The following is a 14,932-nucleotide window of genomic DNA, read 5'->3' on the forward strand; positions in this document are numbered from 1 at the left end:
AGGACCCAGCCACACGCACTGGCAGCCCAGAAAGCCAACCGTGTCCTGGGCTGCATCACAAGCAGCGTGGCCAGCAGTTCGAGGGAGGGGATTCTGCCCCTCTGCTCTGGTGAGACCCCCCCGGCAGTACTGCCTTCAGCTCTGGGGCCCCCAACACAAGAAGGACATGGACCTGTTGGACCGGGTCCAGAGGAGGGCCAGGAAGATGATCAGAGGGCTGGAGCACCTCTCCTATGAAGACAGGCTGAGAGAGTTGGGGCTGTTCAGCCTGGAGAAGAGAAGGCTCCAGGGAGGTCTTCTTGAGACCTTTCAGTACTTAAAGGAGGCCTACAAGAACGCTGGGGAGGGACATTTTACAAGGACATGTAGTGATAGGATAAGGGGTGACGGCTTTAAATTAAAGAGGGTAGGTTTAGATTAGATAGAAGGAAGAAATTTTTTACTCTGAGGATGGTCAGGCAGTGGAACAGGTTGCCCAGAGAAGCTGTGGCTGCCTCATCCCTGGAAGTGTTCAAGGCCAGGTTGGATGGGGCTCTGAGCAACCTGGTCTAGTGGAAGGTGCCCCTGCCCATGGTAGGGGGGTTGCGACTAGGTGATCTTTAAAGTTCCTTGCAACCAAACCATTCTATGATTCTATGATTCTATGAATTTACCACTGCAACCCACTTGCTGCCACTTCTGAAGGTATATACTCAACAGAAAATAGTGAACAGCTTTGCAATCTGGGCACAGAGCAGTGACAGTGGTAGAAACATGGATGGGTGATGATGGCAGCAACTGGCCCTCTGTGGATTCCTCTTCCTAGCACAGGCACACATGTGACAAAGATGCAGCAAGTGGCTTCATTCAAAAGCCACTGAAGGCAACTGAGAGCTTCCATTGCTTCTGATAGGATTTGGATCCAGGCTTAAGGGCAGAGGTTCTCAACCTTTTTTATCAATACAGCTTCTGAAAGAATAAAACCTAAGCCTTGCAAAAAAGGTGCTAATTTTTAGCCAGTTTTTTAAGTGGGCTGATTTTCCCAAGCTATGAGTGTGTCATGAAGATGGATTTTTTCAAGACTACTTATGACTGTATATACTAAGTGCTGGTGGTAAAAAAGGTAAAAAGAGACTAAACCAGATTTGCTACAAGTTAAGAGAATCATCCTAAGTTAAAAGAATCTAAAACGCATCTGCAAAGAGAGATAAGAGAAAGAAAAGAAGAAATAAAACTCCATTTGTTGTCCCATCAAAAAGTTTTCCTTAAAAATGTGAAGCAGGTCTTATACTCAGTCAACAGGGACATACTTTTCCAAGTTTTTAATCTTCTGAGACTCTGAAATTGGGAAAAAAAGTTGAAATATCTTGAAATACTTCTCTCTGAAATAATGTCATCTGATCTACTCTTGGTGTCTATGTGTAGCAGAGTGCTACTGAGCAATCCCTCAAGGCTGTGGTTTTACAGCCACCAGATAACCTCACACACAGTACAAATGTCACGTATTTCATTCTCTGGATTAGGAAAAGGCAGCTTACAGGAAGGGAAGAATTTGCTAGCAGGCGTCCAGAAGAAACATGCGTGTTGTTCACATTTCTAATTCTAGTGCTGCCATAAATAGATTGAGCAGGACAGCATTTACTTCTGAAAGCACTCATAAAAAAGAAACGGAGAACAAATACCAGCATGGCACATTATTGACATGTAGAACACATGAATTTAAGGCTACAGCACACAGGTGACACACAAAACAACAGTGTCTCCTCTGCAAGGCTCTCAATCACGTTCCACCAGGAAAGACAAACCAAACTCCTGACCAACCTGTCCAGGGGATGATGCTGTGGATGGGGGACTAAATGCTGTGGTCTGCTTCTCCTCTCACTGCCTTGCGTGAGCAACCTGCACATCCTTCTCTGCCTCCTTGAACTCTTCTGAAAGTGGTTTAATACATGTTGGAGGACCATTTGGCCACCCAAGTGTCTCAGGTGGGATAATCCAGGTGTCTAGGACCACCACAACTAAATGAATAACCCACAGAACACCTGATTCTTCAGATGGCTTTCTGATGAGTATGTCTGGGTACAGGCATGCTGGCTGTATTCACTGTACTCCCAAGGGATCAGAGAGGAGGAAGGATGAACAGAAGCTGAAAATGAGGCACTGCCACAAAGCCCAGGAAGCCACTGCTCAAACTGGCCACCTCCAGCAGCAAAAACTCCCCTTTTCATTTCTCTGAGACCACTGTGTGGGGCTGTGAAGGGCTAGACCTGGATCTTCACCTCAAAGACTGCACCATGACATGAAGCTTTTCCTAGAAAGCAAGTGTTCAGGACTGAACTCTAATCTGAGAGGGTCTGTAAAGCTTCCCTAGGCCTTATCAGAAGCAATGATTTGCTGAGCGTAGGCTTTTATGTCCTACAGCAACATGAGGTGCAGGAGCTCCCACCCCTTCAGCCTGCCCTTACTCACAAGTTGATGGTGCCTGTGGTGAGAGCGGTGACAACCCAGCGCAGGTCCAGGGTTTTGAAGGGGATCAGGATCATGCTCACATTTTCTGCCAGCTCTTTGTAGCTCTCAGGGTAAACGAAGTGGTGAGTGGTCTTACTCCCAACATCTGATTCGTAGCCAGCGGTGGGGGCACGGTTCATTCTGCAGCGCAAAAGTAAGAAGGGAGAGAGCGAAGAAGCAGGAGAGGAATTAGGGTAGGAATGTGTGCATCTTCCCCAAATCATTTGCTTGAGGTGGCAGGAAAATACTCCCATGGCTAAGGAGAGTGCTGCATGCAGGCTCTTCAGTCTTGACAGGGTGTAGGGGTTCTCAAGCAGGCTGAAATGACCATCACCCATGTGGATAAATTAACAGTAAATGAAAGCTCAACTTTAATGTGGGACTCATCAGACTGAATGGGAATGTCTATTAAGCAGGTGTATCTCTGAGGACATCCCTGTGTCCCCTTTACAGTCAGCAGAGAGCTGATCAAAAGAGTGGTGCGTCCATAAAGTCACATCTCCTTTCATCCTAAAGCCTCCAGCAGGTGAGAAAAACATTGCCCTGAAGTCCATCAGCTTGACTTCTTGCAGTTTCATTCCCCCCTATCTGTAAAAGTGTATTTGGCTATCTAGGGTGAAGGTAACAAACCATGTTATGTGTGATGAAAAGCAGCAAATATTTGTTATGATGCTCCCATGAAAAGGCACCAAAGCCACAGTGACAAATCAGGATGTGCTGCTGACGCTTCATGTACTCAAACCTTACTTCACAATATGTCCTCCAGCTTTGATACATCTACTTAGGGTCACTTCACACACACATGATGTGCTTTAGGTAACCCTGGGGTCTGTGCATGGAGATCTGCCCAGGGCCCACCAGGGCTCAGTCAGAACATGTTGGCCAAACAGGGGTACCTTATGTTGGGTGTATCAGTGAACAGAGTGGGGGTTTCTGATCTCAGGATTGAAGAAATGCCTCTATGCTTGTCTTCACTTCTGAAAGCAAATCTGGGGACACATTAGCAATTCCTTCCCTGATGCATTAGCTCCCCGCTGGTAGAGATTTGCATTTTTCTGTGGTGCAGCATAATGCAGATTAGAGATCTTCAAAGTCCATGGTGCTGTGCAACACCATGGAGAAAGCCCCAAGCTGGTTCTGAGCAGAATGGGGTTTCTCTGCAGCCCAGTGGAGTCTTCTGCAGAGACATGAGCTCAGCTCCTGGCAGAAGTGCAGGGAGGACAAAGAAGGATGCAGCTGATGAGGTGATGAGGAGGACTGCGAGACAACATGCTGCCCTGATCACTGATAATAGGGGACGTAAAATCTGTTTAGCAAGTCTATTCCAGGCTATGCTATTGCAGTGGTCCCTCAGGTGAATTAGTTAAGTTTGTTCTAACTCCCTCAAAGGGAAGTTATTAGCGTAGGCAGAACAGCCTGCCAGCCTGTGTGGACGTGTTATTGAGTTAGCTTCTTCCCTGCCAGTGACCCACATCGCACTGTGCAGAAATACTAATAAAGCATGACACTCACTATGTTTTATCTTGAGATTAGTCAGTCTAGTGCATAAAATATGGGAATTTCTTTCCATCAGGACAAAGCCAAGGGTGGCACCTTAGTTATCTTACTGCTAACCTGCCCTTGGGTCTATGTACCTTCCCCACCACGCATGGTGGGGCTGCCTGTGCAACATGGCAGAAGGCAGCGTTCACCAGGAATTTCCTTCGATCATGAAAGTAGATAGTTAAACAAATAAAAGTGGGCTGGAACACAGTGTTTGGGAGGAAAGGTGTCTCCTCAGACTCCCTGGCTCTACCCTGCGCTTGGCTGTATTGCCAGAGCATGTGGAAGTGAATTATCAGGTCACCAGAGATTTTCTTGGTTAGATTAACACACAGAGGGGTCACCTTCTCTGCACAAATTTCTATGGTGAATCCTAAAACCTTGTGCCAGTCAAAATTGATACAGCCAGTTAAGTGTGTAAAAAATCGCTTGGGAGTACTAGCTGCAGAAAAAACTTTTACTTAAAACTGCAGGGTTTTTCAGCTATACTTTTTAACACAGGCAATTATGGATAGTGCAGAACAAGCTATAGTATCAACATCTACTCATGTTTTTTTTCCAAGCTAAAACATGAGGCCATATCTCCAACACGCATTTTACATCCCTGGAACTTAGATTTGACCTAAGTACCAGATTTCACTAGATAGCCCCTGAAATCTTGTTCGCTCACTTGTCCCCCAAAATTTCAGTGAATCTTAAACACCAGAGACATTTGGAGCCGAGATGGTGCCTACTCACCTGAGTACAAAGTCATGAGAGTCAATATCTTGGCCATACTGAGACTGCCGAAGGTTCCCAGAGTTGCCCACAACAGCACATCGTCTGCATGTGTAAGTACCTCGCTCCTGCAGCGGATCCCCATCCCCAGGAATGATCTCAAACAATTCCTTGAGAGTAGCATTAATATTCTTCGGAGTTTTCTCTCCTTGCAGTTTCTGTTAGGGAGAAAAATCACTCCCAGTTACCAATATAGCTAGCTTTTCTGTGAGCAAGATGTAGCTTCAAATGTCCTCTCAAAGACCATTCTTGCATCTACCTGCAGACACTGTTTCCTGCAGTATGCATTACAAGGCTTTGGGTTGGGAGTAGAAGTGTGAAAAACAAAGTGGAAAATCCTTTCCCATTAACTTTTTAAACTTGGTTCCCCTTTTCCTCTCCTTCTCCTCAGATTCCCACACCTCCTCAGTATCTATCTAGCCATGGTGGACAGATCATGCATCCTCCCTAAGGCTGATTTTACCAGAATAAATGTTCCTCTAATGTCTATAAGCCTAATCCCACCTTGGGCCACATATCTTCTGTCAGGATATGTTTAAGATTTCTTTTAACCTTCCTAGGAAGGACAGAAGAGTCTCAGGGAACGTGATGGAGCACAGAAGTGGCTGACACCCCTTCCACAAATTTTGGCATATGCCAGAAGTGGGACTGGGAGATCTTATTTGCTGCTGTTCTGGACTGTGGAGGAACCAGCTGCTAGCGCAATAGGAAATGATGGTAAAAGTAGAGTTAGCCCTGAGGGCTGGAAATGTAAAATGATCTAAAAAATTCTCCAGGATGAAGAAAACCACCCGGACTTTGGTCATTGTGTCTGTTGCCATGGAGGGAAACTCTTTTGTAGCAGCTCTGTGGTGCATGATGGAAACAATGGCTGGATTGGGAAGGCACAGGCAAGGTGCAGGGCAGGTGATGGTCAGACACTCCTCTCTGGGGCTCTGCTCTCTGAGGGCTACTAAAGAGGTTGAGAGCGCTGGCAGGCTCACAAAAAGCATTGCCCACCCTTGTGGTGCCGCTTGCTTGCAAGCTCACAAAGGGAGAACTTCTCCTAACGCAAAATCTGCCAAAAGGCTCTGCCCTTGCTGTGCCGGCCCAGGGTAAGGAGCAGAAGGAAGGGAGAGAAGAGAAACACCTTTTCCCACGACTCCCAGCAAAGGCCTAGGGTAATTTGGCTTTAGTTTCCGATGCTTTCCCTTGACTGCACAAGGAACTGTTAATTTGTCCTGCTATCTCTCTCTCTCACAGACAAACACAAACAGACGTATCTCTGTAATTTCTGTTTAAATTTTGTGCTGTCTCTTGGCAGAACTACGTAAAGCAACCTTATTTGCACTGAATTTGAACAATATGTCGGCAGAACTCAGAGCTACAAGACACCATCGGGGCCAAGGACTTGCAACAAAGAAGACAAAGAAATGTTGCATACATAGTCTTAATCTTCCTGCTAATCCTTGCTAGCTTATATACTCATATATGGACTGCATAAGGTGATTAGGATGCAAGGTAATTAGGATGCCCAGACAAGCACTGTCATTATTACCACATATGTCACTATTCAGTGGATGGCTCAATTATTTTAGTGAAAAAGGTTATCTTCTAAATTTGTGTGTGATGCCACAGACACATGTTCACATACTTAAACTCTTGTGTATTCTTTATGAATCCAGTCTAACCTGTTTTTACTCTGAATATACAAAAAACACTTAATGTTAGAAAGCTTGCAGCCTTTAAAATAAACGGAGACTTCATAGATGTCTGAGAGTGTAATATCAGGTGTATAACATAGAAAAATCCAATGTTTTTTAAAAAAGGAAGTTATTTTGAGTTATTTGAACATGTATGTGCATACACTCATGTATACTCTCTCTCTGTAAAGGTGAGCTGACTTTAACTGCCTTTAAGAAATGAAAACCATCAAACATGCACCAAAACTTTTTTAAGAACATAGTTATTCTGGGGGGGGAACCAAACAACATATGATTCTTGAACTGATTTTGCCTGAGAAAATTCAGATGAGGAAGGTAATTTTCAGAAAATTCTAAGTAACTGAGCCCCATTTTTAAGTTACATTGCCTTTTCAGCCAGAATGATAGCATCAGGAAAGGAAAGGACCTGGAGTATTGACTCCTGTTTGATGCATTAAAATGGTAAGAAACATTATCACAGATAGGCACCTCCATTTACACAGCACAGAGATCTGCCTTTTCTTTCTGTTATGCTGCTGTTGGTCTAGAGTAACTATTGCAACCAAGTTAAAACATGGCCACCAACACCAGCCTGAAAGCAGGACACCATCATCCTACGATCCCTCAGTTGTATACAACTTCCATAACAGAGATTATTACTTATGTTAGACATTCCCTTAATGACTTTAAATAGGATGATGACCTTATTGCACTGTGTGCTGAAAATCCATACAATAAGACATCCGTCCTTAACCCATTAAAAGTGCTCTGTTTTAATTTCCTCAGTGATTATCTGACTGCACTACACTTTTCAGGCCTAATCTTCAATCAGCACTGGTTAGTCTTTGACATTTCAGCAAAACAGAGCAGAGTAAGCAATGAAGCTGGTTAACTCCAAGGCAGATAAAGCTTTTAAAAGTTCAGACTTAATGTGGAGCCAGTTTCTTATCGCACAATGTTTACTTGACTTCTTGAAAAAGACCATTTTAATAGCATTACAAGGCAATTATAGTTCACTTTCCCATACCAAATTTTTGTCCTCTTTTTGAGTAATGCTGTCTTTTTTTTTTTTAACAAGCTCCCACTAGTTTGGCCTTTCCCATAAATCAACAAAAGCACTGGGTGAAATTCTGCCCATGCCATGCAAGGCAGAGCCATAGCAGTGCCATGTGGCTCTGCTGGGACAGCATCCTTCCTCCAAGTGCCGAAGATGTGTGCCAGAGATACGTATATGGATACAGCTGCTAGAAGTGGGCTTAAATACACTGAAATACTTGACCCCTGTGTCCTGAGTGAAGTGGCTGCTTTTCTCAGAAGTCTGTGCAAGCAACAGCTGTGTCTAAAGATGCAGCTTAACCTTTTGCACAAGTCCAAAAGGCATCTTAACTCACCTTGTGTCCACATGTAAAATATCACTAGATCACTTAACACTCCAGCTCACCTCCATAAAATATTTTTCTGGCACTTGAGAGTTAACTCTTCACCTTAGGTTGTTAAAAACTATAATTGGGAGTCCAGATTGAGAAGTTTCCGAATCATCTTCACAGTGAAGACAAACTACCCTGTCCTTCCAGCCTTAGAAACTCCCCACTTCACATATAGAAGTTTACTAGCTCGTTTTGCATTTTCTTATTTAAAGAAAGCAAGAAAGACAAAAAAAAAAAAAGAAAGAAGAACCCTCAAAGTTTATGTACTTCCTTTCTTTACACATGAATGGCTTTCTAAGGAAAAGCCTGTTGCTCCTTCTCTCAGCCCGGTGTGCACACCTCCACTATTTTGCTGCTTTTATAAACTTCTCGGAAGGCTTCCCTGGGCTCTCCGGTACCATCACATTGCGAGTGATTGGCAAGAAGCAATATCCAAAACTCAGCTAAAGGGATGCAAAGGGAGGGTGTGAATTCAGCCAAGGTTGCTGAGAGCTAATAGCTTGGAGTGATGAGGACATAGTTACAGTTGGGAGAGCCTCAAAGGAAAGCTCTCCTGGTGCTTGTGCGTCCTGTATCCATGGACAAGTTTGGCAGCATATTAAATACATGTTCAAAATCACAACTTATTAGCAAGTAGAAAATATCCTGCTTAATCTGTAATCATTGGTGTGATGTGGATGCAGATGGAGGATGGATCGAGACACAATCCTTGTGGTGGACAGGCAGGTATAGCTGTGGGTCTGGCAGAAGCAGCACTGCTGGGGCAGCTCTGCAAGCACACAGCCAGGCAACTGGTGTAGCAATACTGTTTTTTGTGGCTTTTCTGATTTATTTTAACTGTTTTTAAAAGCTAAAGAGGGAATAAAGCAAGATGAGAATCTCTTTTGCACAGCTACTAATTGCCTTGCTACAGCAGTTTGGAGACATTAATACTCACACAGCACTTCCGAGCTATAAGGCACTGTATAAAGATTAATCCTAGCAACAGCATGGTGGGGCAAATCCAGGTAATCTCCATTTTCCAGACTGAAGGAGAGTTTAAAAGGAAACCATCAATTTTAAAAATGCCTCCTTTGTCTGAAAAATATGGCATTATTATTGTTATATTTAATGTCCTGCAATTACTATGCATCAAAGAGATTAAGGAGAAGAATGTAGGGGCTTTCATGAGTTTGGCTTTTGTTTAATGATTTGTGTCTGTCAAAAAATATGCATTCTCAAATATGAATGTAATGTGCATATATTATGTAAATAACACAGAATAATATGCATATGCCAAATTGTATGATTTCTGACTTCCATGGCTGGTAGGGGCCACCTCCATGCTACTCTAAGGAGCAAAGACCATGTCTCCACCAGGTCTGTGTGCCCTCGTTTCTGGCTGCAGGATGCCTGCAGCTTGACAGACCACATTGCTGTGCTTAGAGGGACCCATGAGCTTGGGCCACCTTCAGATCCATCTGTCCTCACCACAGGAGACCCTGGAGGTGCAGCCCAGCTGGACATACACAGGGGTTGATGGTGGGAATAAGAGGTAGCCCAGGGTCAAGTTCTCCCAGTATGTCCAAGGCTGGTCTAAATGTCATGCTTGCACCCAAGCAGTACAACACCAGGTGAGACTGGGAAGGTATCAGGCACTGGGACTAGAGCCTGATACCTGGGCTGGATTTGGTACTGCCTTCTGCAGTTATGTGGTAGCTACATGCTACCTTCAGCGCACTGAGCCCTTTATATTGCTTTCAAAGTATCACAGACAGCGTCCCAGTTTTAAAGAAGACTTTTGATGATCAAAGTATTTGGGCTAATTTTCTACAAAGTGCATTCAAAATGTGCGACTCAGGTGCCAAGTAGCTCTGCTGCTGTCTTAAAAATAAGTGCAGCTTTCACGACTTCCCCAGCACATGTGTTGGGATGCCCTTTTGTTCACCGTCTGGTTAGCAAATCTTTAAGCCATATATTACATTTTTTCCTACAAACATAACGACTAAAAGCTAACATTTTCTTTTAGATACGCTAATCACATGGCCCCAAGAGCTAAGCTTTCTTCTAAAAAAAACAGAAAGTAAAACCCTACAAATATCATAAGACTTGAGATAAAAATTTTTATAATGTGGTAGTTTATGAACAATGTGCTACAGATAAGATTGTCAGAGAACTCTGAGCCTGATTTTACTTATCACAGCTTCAATCCATCAACCGCAGCAGAGTTATTTTGGAATTGGAACAGCAGGTTCTGATCTCGTACTTTTAATACTTTCTGACCACAAAAAAAAATGCCCAAAATCCCTGAGAATAAACCAAGAAAACTATAAATAAATGCTATACTGTGTTACAGCATATAATTCTTGCCCTGTTTCCTTATATACAGGCTACTAAATTTAGTGGAATTGTCCACAGCATTTGCGTCATGGAACAACAATGAAAAACTTGCACGTGAACTGGCTTAGGGAGGTGGGAAAGAAAATATAAACAGAAAGAAATGCATCACATAACATAAGGTGCCAACTCCCAAAACACTGAGACTCTTATAGTCCCTGAGCATAAGATGAGGGAAGGCAGACAGATGGACGGACAGACAAAGAGACACACAAGTAGAGGAGAGGAGAGAGGAGGAGGAAGGGAGGGAGGGAGGAGAAGAGGAAGGAAGGCAAGAAGGAAGGAAGGAAGGAAAAAAAGAAAGAATTTCTAACTAGCTGGTTACAGTTTGGAGTATTATTAATACCCAGATCATCTCTGAAGAAGGAGGACTCCAGGTCAACTTTAAGTCACAAAAAGCACAGAGCAGCTGCAGAGTTGTATCCAGGAGGAGAATTTGGGCCATTATTTTTTACCCGACTAAAGTAACCAAGAGAGAGTTTGTCAGCTGGGTAGATTTAAGTAAACGGAAAGCACGTAGCAGCCCTGACAACAGCCTCCTTGTTTCTCTGAACACAGAAACAGCCAGGTACATTTCCAGGTGCCTTCTCCAGAAGTAGCCCTGCTCCGTGCAGCAAGATGAGCCACTGCAGGGATGGTGGCACTGACCTTCTTTCTCTGCTCCTTCCCAACCACACAGGTGGTACCACTAACTCCAGTATGGACAACATAATTCTATTCACAGCAGGCAGGAATATTTCCTTCCAAAAGTCCACATCCTACTAAACTGGAAGAGCTTAAGCCATATATTCTCCCAATAAGCCATGAAGCAGTCTGGCTGTCAGATGAAGAGCTGTAAGCAAGTGAAACCACCCAATCCTTTGGCTCCAAATGTCACTTCATTTCAAAAACTGGTCATTAGGCTGTGAAATCAGGCCTCGCTTTCCTAGAAGTGGAGGTATACTAATGCTACAGGACTATTTGGATGAATAATCCTTATTCACATATACAGCAACAGGGTTAATAGGAAGGGAGGGCAGACTGAGCTCGACAGACAGACAGCTCTCCAGCAAGGGCTCTGCCTGTGTTTAGTCCAAGCATATCACATGTGTCTCCCCGTGACAAGAAAGTCACAGCCTTAGAATAAATAGCTCCAGTGCAGTCATCGTCGTCTCAGTTACAGCACAACGAAACCACCATGCTGTCTGAAGTCATTTCCTGAGAACAAACGCCCAGTCATTTCTCCCATGAAATGAAGTTTAAGCAATCTCAGGTCTCCTCATGCCTCATCTTTTAAGTACAAATATAGTAAAAAGTCACAAATTATTGAGTTGGCAAAGCAAGCGAGAGTAAAACATTGGCTGTGAGCAATGTTTTCTTTAAGACTGGCTGAGACCTCAGAATCACTTTGAAGACAAGTCTAAAAATGAGCAGAGAAAAGGGAAGTGCAGTCAGGATGCACCTGGGAATTACTTACTGTAGAAATGACACTGTCTTGGCAAGGCTTACCCAAAGCAACATGTATATAGGAAATAGGTTGCAATAAGGAGCTGAGGCCATGTCATGCCTGGGTTTTTCCAGAAGCATCTTACAGAGAAGTCAGGGCATGTTCTCCATCTACAATAGATCAGGGCAAGTACTTTCAATAAGTAACTGATTTCCAATACCCAATGCAGTTTTTGGGGATACCAAAATATTTCACACATTCTGGCTGAAGACAACTTCTGGCTGAAAAAAAATATGGTGGAAAAACTATAGAAATCTTAGAAGATTTATTTTTACCATCTAAGAAAAAATTGCTTTGATTTTGTGTTCTGAAATGGTGTATTCCCTTTGAACTTGACCTGAATTCAAGAAAATGAATGAAAACACTAAAAATAGGATTAGACAGCACTGAAAACTAATGGACAACTTTTATTTGGGTGGGGGTGGAGGAGGGGAAGACTTTTGCCTGTCCTGAAAGTCATTATTTTTTAATTTAGCTGAAAAAGAAACAACCCTCCCCCCAAAAATATCTATTTCAGCTTGAACTGAAGTGAGATTATTTGTGCTTTTTTTTTTCAGTTTCACTACAGAAGGAGAATCAGAAATTCAGACTTCTGTACTGAGAGTCCCAAACTTTTTCTTCCTTTTTAATTTTTGCTCAAGGGCTATGTGCAAGCCCTCGGAGGCAGAGCTCCCTTAGGAAAGGCACCCTGCCCACCCTATCATGTCTCACAGGACTCCTGCTCACCCTGGGTGCTGCTGGAGCGCAACCCCTGCACTGATGACAGGATTTAGGATTGATCATCCCACCCTTTCCTCAGCACCTCCTTGACGTGCTGAATGCTATGTTTCTGTATTCAGAGGCAATCGGGAGGCACGTCACAACCAGCCTGAACATTCACACTGCCCATGAACAATCTCATCCTCTCATCTACTGAGCTTGGTTTGGGGTATCTCCTCTCCTCCGAAAACTGCTAGTTATTAGATCACCTCAGCTCCATGGTGAAACCTCACCCCAGAGCAAGGGGAACTAGGATCTGAGCTTGCCATCTTCCCTTCTCATGGCTCCAGCTAGGAAATGTGGAGATCAGAAGGAAAAGTGCCTGGGAGCTGCAAGAAAAAACACAAGCGACTGGAAATCTGAGTCATGGCCAAGGGGCAGGTGAATAGATACAATGCCTGGAGTATGTCAGACTCATAGCAAAAAGGAAGATTTCGTCATAAAATGAGGATATTATTTATGCAACAGTTAAAGACACTGGAGTTCAGTGGCATCTCTTTTCACCAGTAAATGCAACAGCCAGGAGAGTGAGAAGTGATAGCTCAGATACAGCCTCATTCCCACAGTACTTGACACCTCCAAAACCTAAATGCCCCCACTGCAAAAGTGGGTGCCTGTCGGAGGGGCCTCCCCAGGGTGCCAGGGAAGAGCTGAAAGCCTCGAATTCAACATCAAGGGCTGTGCTAGCTGCAGGACACCAAGTTGCAGGTTGTTGTGGGTTCAAAGAAAGGCATGGGGATACTATTTTTTCTGAAGCAGTGGAAAGCAAGTCATAATGAAACTGCGATTTGGCTGGGGTTGCTGCAGCCAGAACCTGCGCTTTAGCAGCTCAGCAGCACGGGTCACAAGCAATTCATTTAATCAATATCTTGTTTCAAGAGAACATAAAAGGGGCTTTAATTAGTCAAAATGCCAGGATACACCTTCTTCCCTTCTGTGCTTTTCGAACAAGGTATCTGCTAGCTTTCATGATGCTTGGATCAGGCTCATTGGACCACCCTGCTCAAAGATAGGCAGGGGTTGCTCCTTCCCAGTGACCCGTGGCCGCCCATGCACTTTACAGACCTGTTTTATATCATCAGCCACAACGGAGACTGTTCCCATACACATGGAATTAATTATTTTCCATTTAATCCTACTAATTATTTACACGTCTTATGGTAGGGAGAGCCCCAGGGGAATTACATACTTCACAATGAGTTTGCTTTGCTACCTCGATGGATGGTAAAAGCCCTTTTTACCATTTGAAGTGAAACAAGCTGTCCTATGAAGTCTAGCCTTTCGAAGAGAAGGGAGAAAAAGGCAATACTGACATTTTCAAATTCTGGATTCACTGCCTAACTCTGCCAGAGACTTCTCTAGCTTGGAGCAAGTGAACATGTGCTCCGAGCGCCTGTGAGCTAAAGAGCAGCACAAACGCCCACTTTCTTCCACCTCTGCCTGCCTTGTCAGCTGAAATGGCAAATGCTTTTGGCAGGAACCGTCTCTCACTATCTGCTCAGCATTGCTCAAAGCCTGACACTGCAACCATTGCACAAACGCCTGGCCGTATCCACACCTCCCACTTACCAGCCACCACCTGTAGCTGTCTTCTGGGATCAAGGCATTTTGTGAGGTCAGGAAAGGTTGCATAGTTGAATTAAATCTCTGGTCGAACCAGAGGGAATGTCCCAGCTCAGAAATGCACGTGCGACAGCTGCACGGTCTCCTGGGGTACTTGAAGAGTTTTTGGACTTGCTCTGAAAACTGCATGATGAGATGTCTTGGATCCCAGGTGGTCGCGGTCACCTGATGCGTGTAGTTCAGCAGAAATGATGTTACCGTGATGAGCAAAAAGGCAAAGGTAAACACTTTCACGTTCCTCCTTCTTACAACGATCATCTTTCCCACTCAGGTTCTGTCGTTGCCGCTGACCAAGTACGATGTAGGGTCCAACGTAAGGCAAAAAGGAAAGGGTGCTGCAGGCGCCTGCCAGTTACCGCCTCAGGCTTAGGCTGAACATACCTACTTCACTACCTCCATCCATAAGGCAAGAAACTTTGTTTCCCCCAAATGGGCTTAAAAAAGGCAAGGCTGGGTATTTCCTTTCACCTTCTCACAGTGCTTCCAAGTATCTTCCACCACTCCGTGGTCTGCTGCTAACCCCTCCAGATGAAAGTTCAACGAAGGCGGACCCTTGTCCTTCCACGTACCAGAAGATTCAGAGGGGAGCGATATCAGCATTAAAATTCAGGTTTTCTGTGTGGGAGCAATAGGAGCAAGCCATAAATTAAAGCAAGCAAACTGTATAAAGAAGAGGATATGATTTTTTTCTTGGAAGTTAGTTCACGAAGGATCAGATCATCCAGGGATCTACATTCCAGCAGAGACACATGCTTTGATGTCCATTTAAGCCA

At 44.1% G+C, this 14,932-nt stretch overlaps 1 protein-coding gene across 1 annotated transcript in view; it reads right to left on the reverse strand.

The window, feature by feature from the left end:
• The window catches only part of ST3GAL1 (ST3 beta-galactoside alpha-2,3-sialyltransferase 1), a 26,176-nt gene extending 11,614 nt beyond the window's left edge, over positions 1–14,562 (reverse strand). The window contains exons 1-3 of the mRNA XM_009707829.1: positions 14,106–14,562; positions 4,768–4,964; positions 2,449–2,628 (exon numbers count right to left, since the gene is read on the reverse strand). Of these exons, the coding sequence (XP_009706131.1) occupies positions 2,449–2,628; positions 4,768–4,964; positions 14,106–14,417 (689 nt within the window). The 5' untranslated portion in view covers positions 14,418–14,562. The remainder of the gene's footprint in view (positions 1–2,448; positions 2,629–4,767; positions 4,965–14,105) is intronic.
• Between the last annotated feature and the right edge of the window lie 370 nt (positions 14,563–14,932).

Source organism: Cariama cristata, unplaced genomic scaffold, assembly GCF_000690535.1.
Source record: "Cariama cristata isolate BGI_N322 unplaced genomic scaffold, ASM69053v1 scaffold4119, whole genome shotgun sequence".
NCBI classification, from domain to species: domain Eukaryota; kingdom Metazoa; phylum Chordata; class Aves; order Cariamiformes; family Cariamidae; genus Cariama; species Cariama cristata.